At 45.4% G+C, this 15,498-nt stretch overlaps 1 protein-coding gene across 2 annotated transcripts in view; it reads left to right on the forward strand.

The window, feature by feature from the left end:
• bbs9 (Bardet-Biedl syndrome 9) overlaps positions 1-15,132 on the forward strand; it is a 171,393-nt gene extending 156,261 nt beyond the window's left edge. For both annotated transcript variants that reach the window (XM_035608693.2, XM_035608694.2), the window contains one exon: positions 12,915-15,132. In XM_035608693.2, the coding sequence (XP_035464586.1) occupies positions 12,915-13,276 (362 nt within the window). In that variant the 3' untranslated portion in view covers positions 13,277-15,132. The remainder of the gene's footprint in view (positions 1-12,914) is intronic.
• The last annotated feature ends 366 nt before the right edge of the window (positions 15,133-15,498 follow it).

Raw genomic sequence — 15,498 nt, forward strand, 5'->3', positions numbered from 1 at the left:
CAAATATTTGGTGTTTTTTTAATTATTATTTACTTTTTATTTAAGAGGCAACATACAACTGTGGTGACCCTAGTGGTTCCAGGCGGTATTATTGTTTGGTCACTGTTGTAAAGACGTCGATAAGGACGCAGGTACTTCTGCTCAGAGCTGCTGAGGAAGTTGTCAACACCAATTTGGCGATAACGGGATGAGTGACGCAGTTCTTTGGTGGCGTAAATCGATTTGTGTGCCGGTGTCATTTTCTTGCGCCATTACACTGTGCAACCAGTTTTAACATCATGATTACAAGTTTTCCGCTTTAAGATAAGGATGTCAAAGCTGAGAGGCCATATGTGTGTAATGCAGAAACACCAGAGAAAGAATGAAATCAAGGGGGGATGTTTTATTCATAGATGGTGGTGCAGGAGAAAAAGGGGAATCTATGGATTCCCCACTCAAGCATAAAGTCTCTTTTGTTTTTACAGAGGGGGAGGAGCTTATGGGGCAGAAATATTCCTTCATAGTTTCCTCTCCTCTCTCACTGCTCACTTTTTTCTTTTCCGCTTGAGATGTGGTGAGGTGAAATGCATCTTTGGCAGAGATGGTGTAGAGGAGGAGGACGAATGGTGGCTGATCACAGTGCAGCTAGCTCACACACACACACACACACACACACACACACACACACACACGTAAAGGTCGTAAAGAGGAGCTTAGCAGGTGTGAACTAGAGAAGCAATGAGAGAAAGAAATGGTAGAAAGGGATGCTGCCCATCAGAGGAAACAACTGTCTCATCACAGGGTTAAATTAGTAGCTTCTCTGTTCTTCTTTTATACCGCACCTCAGCACCTGAGGCCTGTTTCTCCATGTTAAACTTAACATTAAGATGTTCCTCTATTTGCTGGTGAGCGTGAACATCTAACCATAAACCTCTAGCCCAGCAACACCGTTGACACGAACAGCCACAACATGAACTCAGCCTGCCATGTTGAAAATTTGACCCCACTAGTGTCATCTGATGGCACCACATTTGACCAAAGCCTGTTTACACCCACTTAAACCGCATCTGTCTGCATTTGTATTTCATGAAACACCTGGCGCTGCGTTCACACCGAACGCGAAGGGAATTTGAACATTCTCTGTTGGACGCGGACACCAGTGACGTTGGGAGGATCACAACGCTGACTGGCTTTCGTGACATCGTGTCACGTGAATATTTCGCTCGAGTTCAAATATTTTAAACTTGAGCGAGTGAAGCAAATGACACGAATTTGGCATCTTCACGTCGCCCACCCCGTCTTTGCAGTGACTTTGGCTGTAATCTCATCACGCAAGTCTTTAAAACACATCATTGGTGCTACGGTTACGCCCGCTGTCCTTGCTCCTCCGTTTATCGTTTTCGAGCATATACAACTGCGACTTTTGAAAACCCTGCCAGCCCCGTTTTAATGTGAAAACTCCCGGGTTTTATTTTAGTCTGGACGGACAGAGATTTTTGGGAAACAATGATGCCCACATTCGCCTCCTATCTGTCTCAACTCGACTTCCAGCGGTCAGTTACAGTTTCACCTCTGTTCAATGCAAACAAATCCCTGCTCTTACTTTTCTCCATTGCTATTCTGCGTTTGTAGTATTTTCTGCAACTAAGCAACCAACTGCTTCCTGTTCCGGCACATGCATGACCTGTGGACATGAGCAATCCAGTGATGTGAATTTGTGTCAATACGGACAGAGATTGTTTCTGGTGCTAATGTGCTAGTCATGGACGAAGATCGTTTTTGTGTTAAAATGAAAACTCATTAGCGTGGACATAGCCTGTGAGAGTGTGTGTGTGTGTGTGTGTGTGTGTGTGTGTGAGTGTGTGTGTGTGTGTGTGTGTATTTAGTAGGTACTCTGGTGGTGTTGTGTACATGTTGTAATGTATACACTGTGGTGTCCCTCAGCTCTTCAGGGGGTCTTGCTGCTTGGTTAAGAGGTTTGGGGGTGTGTGTGTGCAGGGGTTTCGCAGCAGGGTGCTCCGTCTGTGGCCCGCCCAGCCTGGGTGTTGCCCCTTCCTCCCTCAGCTCTGCGTGAGCGACAAGGAAAACACCCAGCCCCCTGAACTATTAAAAGCTCTGAAAATATCTGCAAATATTTTCATAATTGGCTTCAGGGACAGCCAAGGTCACGGGCTCTTTGTATTTACATTTGTGGATGCTGTGATCACGAGCAGAGTTGGACTGAGGGGCAGCAGAGAAACGAGCTGTACATTCAGCAGTGACCAGGCTAAAATCAACCAACAGAGACGTTCGGAATCGATTCAGAGCTAAATCACAGACCGGCACGAGCACAGATTCAGGAACCACTTTGTTAGACACAAGGTGTGAGACGCCAGCAAGGATTCAGCAAAATTACATAATCTGCACTGAAGTCCGGACATGAACACAAATGTCCACAGAGTTTGCTCCGGACATTTTCCGGAACTTTTCCTGCCAACCCCCTTGGCAAACTTTCCGTTCAATGTCCAGGTGATGAACGCAGCAGGAGATTGTCCCAGTCAGATGCATTCAGACCCAAAGGAACATTTCCAGAACACTGTCGTCTGTAGAGGCAGAGTTTTGGTTGACAGTCATCAACACGCCCACTCACTAACCTGCCGTGGATCTTCTAGAGATTTTCCTGCTGTGTGATCTCACCCAGACTTTTTCTGGAAATTAAACATGAAAAAAATTCAAGGAAAACGGTCTGACTGACCTTTGCGCTCATTTGCGTTCTCACATACAGCCCCTCCAGAGAAAAATTCAGGAAAATGTCCGTACTTCAGTGCGTTAGAGTCGGAGCAAAATCTGACAGAATCCTTCTGCACAAAGGAGGGACAGGGTGCTGGTGTTTCAGAGCAAATGGATCCAAGGCTTTCTGAAAGATGAAAAACATTTGGGGGATTGACTGGGACAATCACTTAGAAACATGTCTAATCTGTTCACGGAGGGGCAGCAGGGCTTTGGGAAATGTAGGATTAGGGAAACATGAGCACGAATAAATTCTGACGGTGTAGGATAGCAGTCACTGTGCAGTGGTTTTGATTTGTGGCATTACCTCACAAGAAGTACAAAGGTTCAAAGTGACAACAGACAATGGAGTGAACATGCACAGCGCTCCTCTGTGGCTATACTGCATAGAGCTTTCATTCAGCAGGACGACCCGGTGGGCAGCTTGTGCCCCGCTCGCTGACTTGCCCCGTAGCAGAAAGACTTTTCTGTTAACGGACACACCAGAAGTCAAACCTGTGAGCTCCTGGTGACGGGACAGGCGATCTCTCCCACCAAGTCCTATTTTTTCTGGGCAGCTCATGTTTCATCCTCTCCTCGTGTGAACATGTGTGTGTAAGTGATGTTGGCGGACCATTTGTGGCTCGACCAGACAGAAAATCCACAGTCCTCGCTCACACACACACACACACACAAACACAGGTTATATTTTTAACAAAAGCATACTCGGCATTTTTGGTGGGTGTGTGATGCCAAGGGATCTCTGTAAAACCATGCGAAATTGTGTGTGTGTGTGCGTGTGTGTGTGTGTCTATCTGTTGACGTGCTAAAACACTATCCAGGGCTGGTACTGTTGTGTCTCAGAGCAGGACAACAAAGCAAACCGCAACAAAGAAGCCAAAATGCAGGCAATAACTTTCTCATTCGGCGTTGTCTGGACAGCACTTGTGTGTGTTCACTCGTGCAAAGTGTGTATGGTTGTGTATAGCATTGTCATTATGATTGTGTGTACATAGGATGTAAAGTATGTTGAGATATGGTCAGTTTATAGTTTGAAACTGAGTTTGCATGTGGAAATCTGTGTGTGTGTGTGTGTGTGTGTGTGTGTGTGTGTGCGTGCGTGTTTGTGTGTGTGTGTGTGCACATGTGTGTGCGTGCATGCAAGCAGCTCACCCAGTCTTGTAAATGTCCTCTCTGATGTGGTTGGCTGTATTTAGGCAGAGAGCAGAGTGCACTGAGGAAGTTGACGGAGGCGTGTGTGTGTGTGTGTGTGTGTGTGTGTGTGATGAAGACATTTTATGTCACCACCAGACCTGGAAAACTTCATGTCCTTTTGTATCAGTCCAAAACTTTGGTTCTTCGGACTGGCCACTGTATATTTTTCTGTACATTATGCGTGTGTGTGTGTGTGTGTGTGTGTGTTGGTTAGTAGCAGGGCGTAGCTGAGCAGAGAGAAAATATCTTTGCCGACCGCGGGAATGAACCCACCCACTATACCACACCCAGAGAATGAGAGAGAGCGAGCAGTGGTCTCAATCAACCTCTCTCTCTCTCTCTCTCTCTCCTTGGTAATTTTTTTGTCTCTCACTGCTTTTCTCTCTTTATTCTTTTTAAAAATAGAAAAAATGACCATCTTTCCCTGTGTCTTTAGTTTTTAATTCAAGCTGTATCTTTATGCACCTCTTTTTAGATCCTCTCGTCTGAGAGTGCACACACCTGGTTCTCTTTTGATTCCAGTCTTAGATTAATAAAATGCCTCTCAGATTCTCTCAGGACGCTTTCACACCAACCTCGTTTGGTCCGGACCTTTGTACTTTTCATTTCAGTCCAACCCAAAATATCAGGCGTGAAAGGTTCCTCAGACCAGGGTCCACACGAAAATGTAGTCCCACCAAAAGAGGCAGTCTCGGTCCTGATCAAACTGAACCATGGTTTGGTTTGTTAGCAGAGTGAATTGTTTGGACTGTTTCGGAGCAAGTACAGTTGATACAGCATTATACAATAAACCACCAAAGAGAAGATAAAAAGGGATAGTACCACATGGGGGGGACAAAAATATTCAATACCATTCTTTGTCGAATTGCTTGCGGTCTTTACCTCCGACAATATAATGTTTGAATGACGAAGACGTTCATTTGGTGCATTTGAACTAGTGTCGAGTTCTGAACCTTAAGTTGGGGATGTTGGTAGTTAAACCGTAATGATGAGGCAGTGGCAATGAAACTGACGAAGCGGACGCACGGCTGTCTACAAACCAATCAATATCAATTTAGGTAGGCACATCCCACATAGGTGATGACGACGGGATGTACGTATGTCATAACTCTTTAGTTTGCTCCCTAAAACCAAGATTAACCGGATCTAATGTAAACAATGTAACACAAGACATGACCCTTAGTCCAGACTTCCAGGTGTGAGAACGCCCTACGAGCCAAAGCTCACAAATCTATTTTCCAAATTCTCTATTTCTGCAAAATAAAAATGCCCCGTTGGTTCCTACGACATATTGTTCCTCTACGTGTGGAGGGAAACCTCCTTGTGCTCAGCTGTTCCGATTGGTCAGACTCAAGCGTGGCGGTGAAAAGCCTGCCGCCAGAGAGAGGGGTGGTACCTGAGGTGACCACTGAGGACATTTCCCATCATCCATGTGAGACGCAGACTGCAATAATAATGTGCGTGCGTGTGTGTGTGTGTGCGTGTGTGTGTGTGTCTGTGTGTGTCTGTGTGTATGTGTGTGTACGTGTGTGTACGTGCCCATTTGTACATAAATAACTGCACCACTGTGGTGTAGCAAGGTTCAATCTTACAATCTTTGCTAAGCTGACATTGGTTTGCACACACACACACACACACACACAGCGGTAGGCCTGCTGTGCTTCAACAGCACATTCCAAACCAAGAATAGTATTAAATACTGCCTGTCCAGCCTCTGTCAAGCTTCTCTCTCTCTCTCCCACTCACACTCTCCACATCCGTCTGCATCATTAGATAGTATTATATTTTTTTTAATAGAATATTTATATCATTTATATTTGTGTATGTGTGTTGGTTTTTCCACCTTGGCCTGTTCCGACTGAACCAAACAAAGCTTAATGCTGCTGCCCCAGTGCGTGATTGCAAGAAGGACCAGAGTCGTTTCTATATTTCCTGAGGAGGCTGAGCTTTTGTGTGCCGGCGAGGCAGGTTGAGGGGAGCTATGTTGCTGTGGTGGAGACGGACCCTCTGAGAGGAGGGGGATACCGTCCGACTCACAGGCTGTCTCAGCACAGGAGTACACATCGTAACAGACGTATTCCACCAGGAAGCCCCACAGGAAGTCATTCCTGCATGTGGTCCCTCGGACTGTCAGAGACTCTGGGTCAACAGACTGTCCCTGGACTTAGACCTTAGGGGCCTGTGTGTGTGTAAGTTAGTAAGTCACTTAAGGTGAGTTGTGAGTTGAGTGATAAACTCACAGTCTCTTCTCACTTATGGACAGTATCAAATTAACTTTGACCTGTCTGGAGTGTGTGTGTGTGTGTGTGTGTTTGTGTGTTCCTCTTTATGTCACATACTGTCATTTCTCACGCTGTTAACCACGTAGTTTTTTTTTCCACATAATGTTGTGTCCTGCCTAATCTGGATCACACACACACACACACACACACACACACACACACACACACACACACACACACACACACACACACACACACACACTCTCCAGAGTGGATTCTGTAAATCAGCAGCTTTTCAGCTTCGGTCTCCTCCATGCCGATCGGTCCGGGATGCGGGCGATCTGTGCGGCCGCCTCTATTTTGACTACGGCTGCCTGCAGATGAATGCAATGCCGCGATCTGCCGCTTACACGCAAACTGAGGCGGAACGTGGGCTTTGAACGCAGCGCAGATAGCGTCGCTCGCCTTATCTAATCAACACGCTGACTTTTGTTGCTGCGGTTTTTGTTTTTGTTCCACAAGGAACAAACAAGTGTTGCCCTCTAAACTCCAGAGGATGATGAGGAGTCGTGATATGTCGAAAGCAGAGAGTCTCACTGCAGGAGTCAAAGCACTGTGGGAATGGAACAGGACGGTTTCTGTCTTCAGAAGATTTAGTGACAGAAAATAAATCAGGGAGAAATCATGTACTTTACAATTAAGCACATTAATTTAATACCCACCCACCCAATAGCTACAGGAACTTACAGTACTTAAAAGAAAAAGTAAATACATACAATATATTTCAGGGTTCGTTGGAAAGGGGCAGCACAGAGATGTGTATCGCATGATTCTCAAGTACGTTCACACTCGTCAACACATCAGGGTTCACCACTGCCCACCTTCGCAGCGTCACTTCACATCAGCGCTGCAGAAAATCAACAGTTTCCTCACGTTCACGCATCACATTGACAAAACGTGGCCACTTTACCAGGTCAACTTCCATCTTTGCCGCACACATCCTGGGTCGATGACACAACGCTCCGGGAAGCGCGTGTTACTCCGAACACATGGGACAATATGTCAAAGCCAATAGTTTCACACCACAATTGCAGAGAGATTGATAATTGATTCTCAGCTCTGCATTTTTGGATAACGTTTTGTTTTAGCCGGGAGGACACACATACACTGAACACTGAAGCCAGGACATTTTCCAGAACTTCTCCAGAGGGGCTGTATGTGGGAACTCAAATGTCCACAGGTGTTGCTCGGTCAAATTTCAGGACAATGTCTGAGTGAGCCCACGTGAGACATCGAGCAGGAAAATCTCCGGAAGACTCGCAGCAAGCGAGCGTGTTGATGACTGTAAAAAACACCATCGTCAACTCCGGGGAAATGTCCTCAACCCAAGTTTCCGCACATTCTCCGGAGCTCAAGATCATAGAAAGAAAAACACATTCACATATTCTAATTCATCTAACCTGCTTGTCTTTGGACTGTGGGAAGAAACCTCCAGAGACAAACACCCCACTGGAAGGTCGGATTCAAACCCGTAACTGTTTCACCTGTGGAACGACCGTTCTAACCACATTGCATTCATCATTCCGTTTGACATAAGGAAGAATGTAAAAACATAAAACGTTGTTTTCAAGACGGGCCTGGCCAGGACAACCACAGCACAGCCACTTTGAGAAAATCAATCTTAATATTTCCAGACAGTCGGTTCAGCTTCATGCTCTTCTCCAGCCTCACGTCCACACTGGGAGCGTCCACACTGTTAGTCATTCACTTTTCCTATCCGCTGTTTACCACGGGAGTTGAACTGGCAACCCGCAAACCAAAACCTGAGTAATGCATATACACAAAAAAACTGATTCCATGACAAAAAAAATAATCATACAGTTGAGGTGAAGTTACCACAATGCACTAATAAACAGTCTATGCTCAAATCAAGCTGTTCTAAAGGGAACACGGAAACATGGAAACTAAGGTTGAAGAAGGCGCACAGCCGAATGCCTCCGTTGCACAGAACCAGCTACCAAACCACACAGGGGCCGTTGTGTCATTAGGCCACACAGCCTGTGCATGCGCAGGGGGATTTCCCCAACATTTTCTTGCGTGTTGCTGAAAATGAAACACCTCCTCATCAATTCGGGGGGAGCAATGCTATAATAGATTCACTCCCTTGAGGTCCGTTCACTGAAGTCAACGATGTGCAATGTAAGGAACTACATTACCCACGGCTTCCTGTCAGTCAGACGGATCGCATCCAGACGTGGTTGCAGCAGATTCACGGGGGATTCAAATGGCTGCGGAATGCTGCGGACTGCGGCGGACTGCGGCGGTCTTGGCGGAAACCACCAGGCGTTTCCAGGTAGCGACTGTCCCATGTGAAAAGGGCTTAACGTCACTTCGTTCCGGGGCTGCTCGGAGGGACGTGAAGCACCGGCCTCTTGCTCTGTTTAGTCTACAGACTTCCACTTTGTTAGTTTGTTGAATTAGCAGACTGACAAGATGTGACCTGACCCCTCTGGATTTCCATACAGGAGGGAAGCTGCCATCTTGTCTTACAACGTCAATGTTTATCGACCCCTTTGCTACCTCTCCCCCGAGACCACAGCTCCCACACGGCACTCTTTTATTTTCTGCTCGTATAGTGAAAGAAAAGAAAACCCGGGAGGGGACGATAGCTTCCCTGGGAAAATGCTCTTGACGTGCAAGTGCGGGGAAGGTTTTCACAGATCTGCTCTGACAGGAGAATTATGCTACGCAGATCCGGGGTCCTACATTAGAATGTTCTGCATCCTTCCCGTCAGACCTCGTACCCGCCACGATTTCCTTTCCATCAACAAAAAGAACGTCTGTGCTTTGACTATAAAGAAAAACAAATACAACCACAGAGAACTAAAGCTCTGACGTCATTTAAGTCAAAGCACAAGTTAGAAGATTCCTCAACATCACACAGACGGACAGTCATCCGCCGCACAGGCTGAGCCTACATCCACACTACTACGTTTTCATTGTGAAGCTAGAACGATCTCCAGCCACGCCAGCATTTTTGCTCCATATCACTGAAATGATCCGTGCTGACTCTCTACTCTACTCTACTGTCAGTAGCGGTCGAGTCGTGACGCACGATTTCTTTTCACGCAATGAAATGACTTACAAAAGAGTAGAAGCAAAGTTCGTGTCACTCACGTCAGCCGACGTTAATTCGCTTCACTCGCACTTGAAATATTGAGTTATTTATAATGAAGCCAATTAGTCACTGGCAGTCACTGACGTCAGTGTCCAAAAGAAAACGAAAAAATATAGCGTCATTTGCACGAGTTAACACCAATGTTTCTGCGTCCAAACTTGCGTGACACGAAAATATGCTTGGCACTTGGTGTCAACGCACCATGAGAACCAATCAGATTGCGAATGAGGGTGACTCCATCGTCATTTCCAAACGTTTCTGTTTCTGCCCGTCCATACTACAACGCTCCCTGGGAGTGTTCAAACTAAAACAAGGCCAGCAGCGTTTCCAGACTTCTCATATTTAGGTACTGGAAAACTCCAGAGTAGTTCAATTCAATTCAATTCAATTTTATTTGTATAGCGCCATATCACAACATACATTGTCTCAAGGCACTTTACATAGTGAGGTCAATATAAAATTAAACTGTAGTGTGGACAGCAGGCGTAAACGTAGCAGCAGCGATGTGTTTTAAAAATTGGAATGTAGTAATGTGGACGTAGCCTGAGGTAGTAAGTGAGGAACAGACAAAAAAGGGGGGAAAACATCAAACATTGAAACATCTTTATCAATAATTAAAGAGTTGATAAAGATTGAAAACAATAAAACATTTTTACAATAAATAAAAACTCCAATAAATGTGGCGAAGAATGATTAGAAGATGTGGCTAAAAGTTTTCAGTCATCTTTATGGGAACTGTCCGTTCAGCACCACAAGACTACAAAACAAGAAAAAGCAACTTAACTTTTTTTTTTTCAGTCTAATATACTTTATATGAAACTATGATCTACCATGGAATAGAGAGACTTGTAGGGTTTGTGAATATTTTTGAAGAGCAAATGTTTGGCTCTAAAAAACCTTGCATTAATTCCTCTGTCTAGTAACAGCTGATACTAACGCATCGCATTTAAATCAGCTGATAATATAAATACTGGGATTTAGCTTTTAAGGTGACCCAGCGCTGTAGTTTTACATGTATTCTATTTTTATTAAAATAATAATTTCAAATATTTATTTCAAACAAATTAAATAAAACTATAATAAAAATTGAAAAAATGATTTGAACCTTAAAGGGCATCTGTTCAGCAAGATGGGCGACTTGTAAAGTTAATATGATTTTCTAATTCTTGATTCAAAGACAAAATGGTTATGGCCATGGGATGTTTTCAGGTGTGTTAGTATGGACAGAGATTATTTCAGATGTGGAGTTAAAACGCCCGTCTGGATGGAGATAGATTTAGGTTTTCAAATTATGTTTCATACACACACACACACACACACACACACACACACACACACAGGCTCCTGGTATGTGTTAGCTCAGCTGCTGAGAAGTGATGTGCAGACCGAGGTGTGGGTGTGTGCGCGTGTGTGCGCGTGTGTGTGATTACTGGTGACCAGACAGTTAGCATCCAGTGAGGATTAGACTGTCGCTACAGGATTAACCCATTCATGTACAAAATCACTGACTCACATTTAAGAGCACTGATTCACACACATGGCTGATTTAACACACACACAAACACACAGATGTACTAAACACATATCTGAAGTTGTATACAGCGACACACTGCGTTAGTTTACTGCCTGGACACACACACACACACACACACTCAGCACTTCTGTTGTGACTGATTGTAAAAGTTGTGAGGAGCCACTGAGAGAACAGGCAGAGGGAGCGTTTGCATGTCAACGTGTAAATTCACACTTTTCACACAAAAATGTTGAAAACACAAGTGGTTTGTTGAGTCAAAACCTTAAGTTCTTCCACCAAGTTTCAAACAAACAGACAGGGGAGAAGCTCCTTGGAGGAGGTAATAGATAACAATAAATTGAATTCTTCATCAGTAAATTGAATTCGTTATTATTAATCCCCGTCCATACTAACACACCTGAAAACGTATATCACGTGCCCATTCAAGTCCACTGAGCATATGCGTGTGTCGGTGTAAACAGAAAGCAGATTGTCGATGCTGCAGTTGGTTGCTTAGTTTCACAAAAAAAACTCTGAATGAGAAACAACAAAAATGTGAAGTAAGACGAGGGGTTTATTTTCTTAGACTGACGACGAGGTGGAACTGCTACTTAAACTAAGTGTTAACAGCGTTTTGCCTTCACCGCTGGTAGTCGAGTCATGACCGGTACGAACCAATCAGGAAGCAACTCGTGACTGCAAACGTGTCTGAACTTCATTATGAAACTTAAATTGTGAGCCTTTTTCAATGAGGTTCATACTTTAGGACAGTTTATGTCACCCGTCTGGCTGCCACACACACACATGCACACACACACACACACACACACACACACACACACACACACACACACATACAGACTCTCCCTCTGTCTCTCTAGACGATGAGCCGTCTGATTAGGGCTCCTCTCTGGAGTCTGTGAACACACACACACTTTTATGGAGCCGTCGTCCCCATATACATGCAAAGGCAGATACATGCATAGACACATGCAGACGCTAAGAGGCCGTTCTTGTACTCCTTCTACACACACACACACACACACACACACACACACACACACACACACACAGTGAGATACCAGGCTGTAGTCTCCAGTCTCTTAATCCTCTCTGTTCTCATGGAGATAAGAAGTGTGTCTCATTGTTGGCAGACAACGGCCCCGTTATCATCTTATCAGAGAGCCGGTCCAATCAGGAGGAGGCGGGGCTGCAGAATGTGTGTTTGGCAGTGGTGGTAGTGTGTGTGTGTGCGTGTGTGTGTGTGTGTGTGTGCGTGTGTGTGTGCGTGTGTGTGTGGGGGGGGGGTACTTTAGTTAAGTGGGGGTTCTTTGTCATGCAACAGGTGCTGTTGTCACTCAATTTGTCCCGATGCTTAAGACCTCTGAGAGCCGACAGCATCAGTCTGTTAAAGAACAAAAACAGCTGACTGTGAACACGTTCGGCAACTCCCACTCTTACTCTCTGACGGACAGACCCGCAGCGTGACGCCCAGTCTGAGGCCTGCAGCCAGCCAGCGCCTGACTGTCGGTGCCGTCTGCTTGTAGGAGACTGCGACTTTGTTCACACGATGCCTAGATAATGTTAGACCTCTGAACAAGTGATTTAATCACGTTGTAAATGATTATTCACGAAAAACAATCAGGAAGCGAACGCGTGCGACTGCGTCATCGTCCTACTTTAAACGCAGCCCCGGAGTTTTCAAACTAAAACTGGGCGAGCACCGTTTCCAAACTTCTCTGTTTTAGGTTTTAGGTTCTGCCGCGTGGACGGCCGGGGAAAATGAAGCTGCAGTTTTTAATTAAACCCAAACATAGTTATGGGGATGTAGACATTTGGGTAAGGGTGAGGTTTTGTGTCTACATCCACCATATAAACATAAACCAGCTAAATCTGAAAATTCCTCACTTCCATCGAAAAAACTACGAATTATGACGTGCACAAATCTGAAAACCCCTGTCCTGTGTTTTAGTGTCAATGAACAAAAAGTGAGTGATCGAATCAATCAATTGTGTGAGGTGTTTATACTAATGGTCTTTCTTTCTGTTTTCACATTTAGATAAAGACTCCAAAGAGAAGAAAGAGGTGTCCAGGGATCCGTCGGAGGCCACCGTGAGGGAAGAAGCAGGAGGCGCAGAGGAGCCAGTCAAAGAGGCGAAAAGGGAAAAGAAGGAGTCGTCCAGGGAGAAGAAGGAGTCCAAGAAGGACTCAAGCAAAGAGCCGAAGGAGGAGGAGGCGAAGAAGGAGTCCAAGAAGGAATCGTCAGCCTCCAAGGAGAAGAAAGAGTCATCGAGGGAGAAGAAGGACAAAGAAAAGGAAGGGAAGGACGCAGGCAAGGAAACGGGGGACAAGAAAGTGTCCAAGAAGGCTTCGGTAAAAGTGAAAGAGAAGAAGAAGGAGCCAGAGGTCGGGGACGGTTGACAGAATCAGTGCAATAAGCTCAGATGACGCGTAAACAAAAATACAACATACGTGTCTAAACATTATGCACATACACAGGTACAGGGGCTCACACATACAGCAGTTATATACATACATGTGTATACATAACTTGACAACACACATGTGCAGCCTAAATATACATTTACATGTAAATATACTCATGGCCACATTTCTCAGTAGCAAGGCAATTTCCTCCCAGACGCATATTTACATCGGCTAGTAATAACTGATCCCCAGACACACACACACACACACACACACACACACACACACACACACTGCTGCTGCTGGACCACAACACATTCAGTAGTTTCGGTGTGTGGGCATCGAGTGACTGTGGTGAGGTCTGAGCCCAGGCAGAGTGAGGACCAAGGCAGAATCTTCCTCCTCCTCCTCCTCCTCCTCCTCCTCCTCAGACATTTCGCTGACTCTCTCCTTCCTCCTCGTCTTCTGCATCGAGGCCCCGGCAGCAGTCGAACCCGCAGCCCTGCGCCTCCTCTAATCCCAGTCCGACCCCAAACCACCCCCCCGCCCACGCTCGCCTCTGGATGGGATGTCAGAACCGCCCTCTCGCCCCCTCCTGTGGCACCGGGCCTCGCCGGAGCCTCCCCCGCCTCGCCGCTAAGAATAAACCGCCCGCCGCGTCCAGCCGCCTGGCTGCTTCCGGGTAAATCAAGGCCACATCCTACAGCCACCTTCACCACCAGCCCCTCTGACCTCCGCCAGTCAGTTTATGTGTTGTTTCTTTCTTTTTAATCTGGGACACTCAAGGACACGCAGCTGCTGATGGACACAAACTCGCTGCTGCCGGGTCAAAACCTGAGAATGTTTTTGCTCGGCGGAAACCAACAGGGCGTTTCTGGAAAAAGCAGGGTGGCAATCGGGAGCGGAGAAGAGTCTGCAGGGCCAAGTTCTACACCCGAGGCCTTTCTTCCGCTCATCTTCAAGAACATCATGAAGCGGAGGCTCGAGTCGCCTGCGATGTCAGCAGCGTATAATCAACCATCTCCGAACGATTTGGTTTCATGCAATATGTTACTCTAAGACGACTGTTGCCAGGGTCAGAGGAAGAACAGAGTCTCTCAGCAGGTTTTAGAATGAAACAGACACAGTTTGAAATAATAATAGTCAGTTCCATCAAATAACGACAAATAAAACATATTTCCTTGCTTTTGGATGAACCTCATGGTGCAGACCGGTGGTTTGTGCACGTTCTGAGCAGGGAAGTACAGAAATGGCACCAAATGTCGGATCAGATTTACAGTCATAATAATTTGTAGACAAAATGTAATCTCTGAGAAAAAGAGTGTCAGCCTCTTTGGTTAAATGAACAAAAAATGATTATATTCCCTAAAGTCCGAGAAGAAGAAAAGTATTGTACTGAACTATATTTTCTCTAGTCGACTGAAGCAGGTCACAGCTTCTGTCATTTAACTGACCTTTGACCCTGATCTAGTTTGGCTGTATTTCTTTATGTTTGTGTCTTTAGAATTTAAATATTTGGAACTGAGACCACAGAAAACAAATGAACTTGAACAAGCATCAGTTTACAGAGGTTCCCCCTGGATCTATACTGGTTCACACTGCATTGAATGTTTGAGATGTAGAGTTTTGTACTGTTGTCTTAGCTGTTCAGATGAGCGGGGCTCCTGTTCTGACTCTGCTTTTGTAGCCACCGTTCATTCCCAAAGGAGAAGCTCAGCACTTCAGACCAACTGACAACTCTGTGGGACGTTTGCAGCCTGAAAAAGATTGCCAACCGAGGAGTTTGAGAATGAAATAAACGTTATTTATGAAATATTTAGTAATAAAAGTAAATAAAAGACTGTAATAGATCAACGCCTTGGATTAAGTCTGTTGTTCTGCTTGGCTGGGTGGCAGCCACGACACCAGGTAAAATCTGGTGTGATTTTTGTTCAAACAGCTCTGCTCCGGGTTGTCTTCCTCTGCACTGGCGCTGTACGTAAATCATCACTGAGTCAAATTCACAGCTCAAATTAACTGATAGCTAGTTAGTTTCACTCGTCTTACCTCGTGAACATGCACAGGAAACTGTAGAGCTACGATTTGGGTGACCACGACATTGTGTCAGAAAAAATATTTTGCTTGAGTTCAATATTTCTAGTGAAGCAGATTACGCAAATTTCAGATTATAATCTTGTCCAGATTATTAGGCTGCTCTGTGTTGCTAGGGCTTTCCG

This window comes from Scophthalmus maximus, chromosome 10 (assembly GCF_022379125.1).
Source record: "Scophthalmus maximus strain ysfricsl-2021 chromosome 10, ASM2237912v1, whole genome shotgun sequence".
NCBI classification, from domain to species: domain Eukaryota; kingdom Metazoa; phylum Chordata; class Actinopteri; order Pleuronectiformes; family Scophthalmidae; genus Scophthalmus; species Scophthalmus maximus.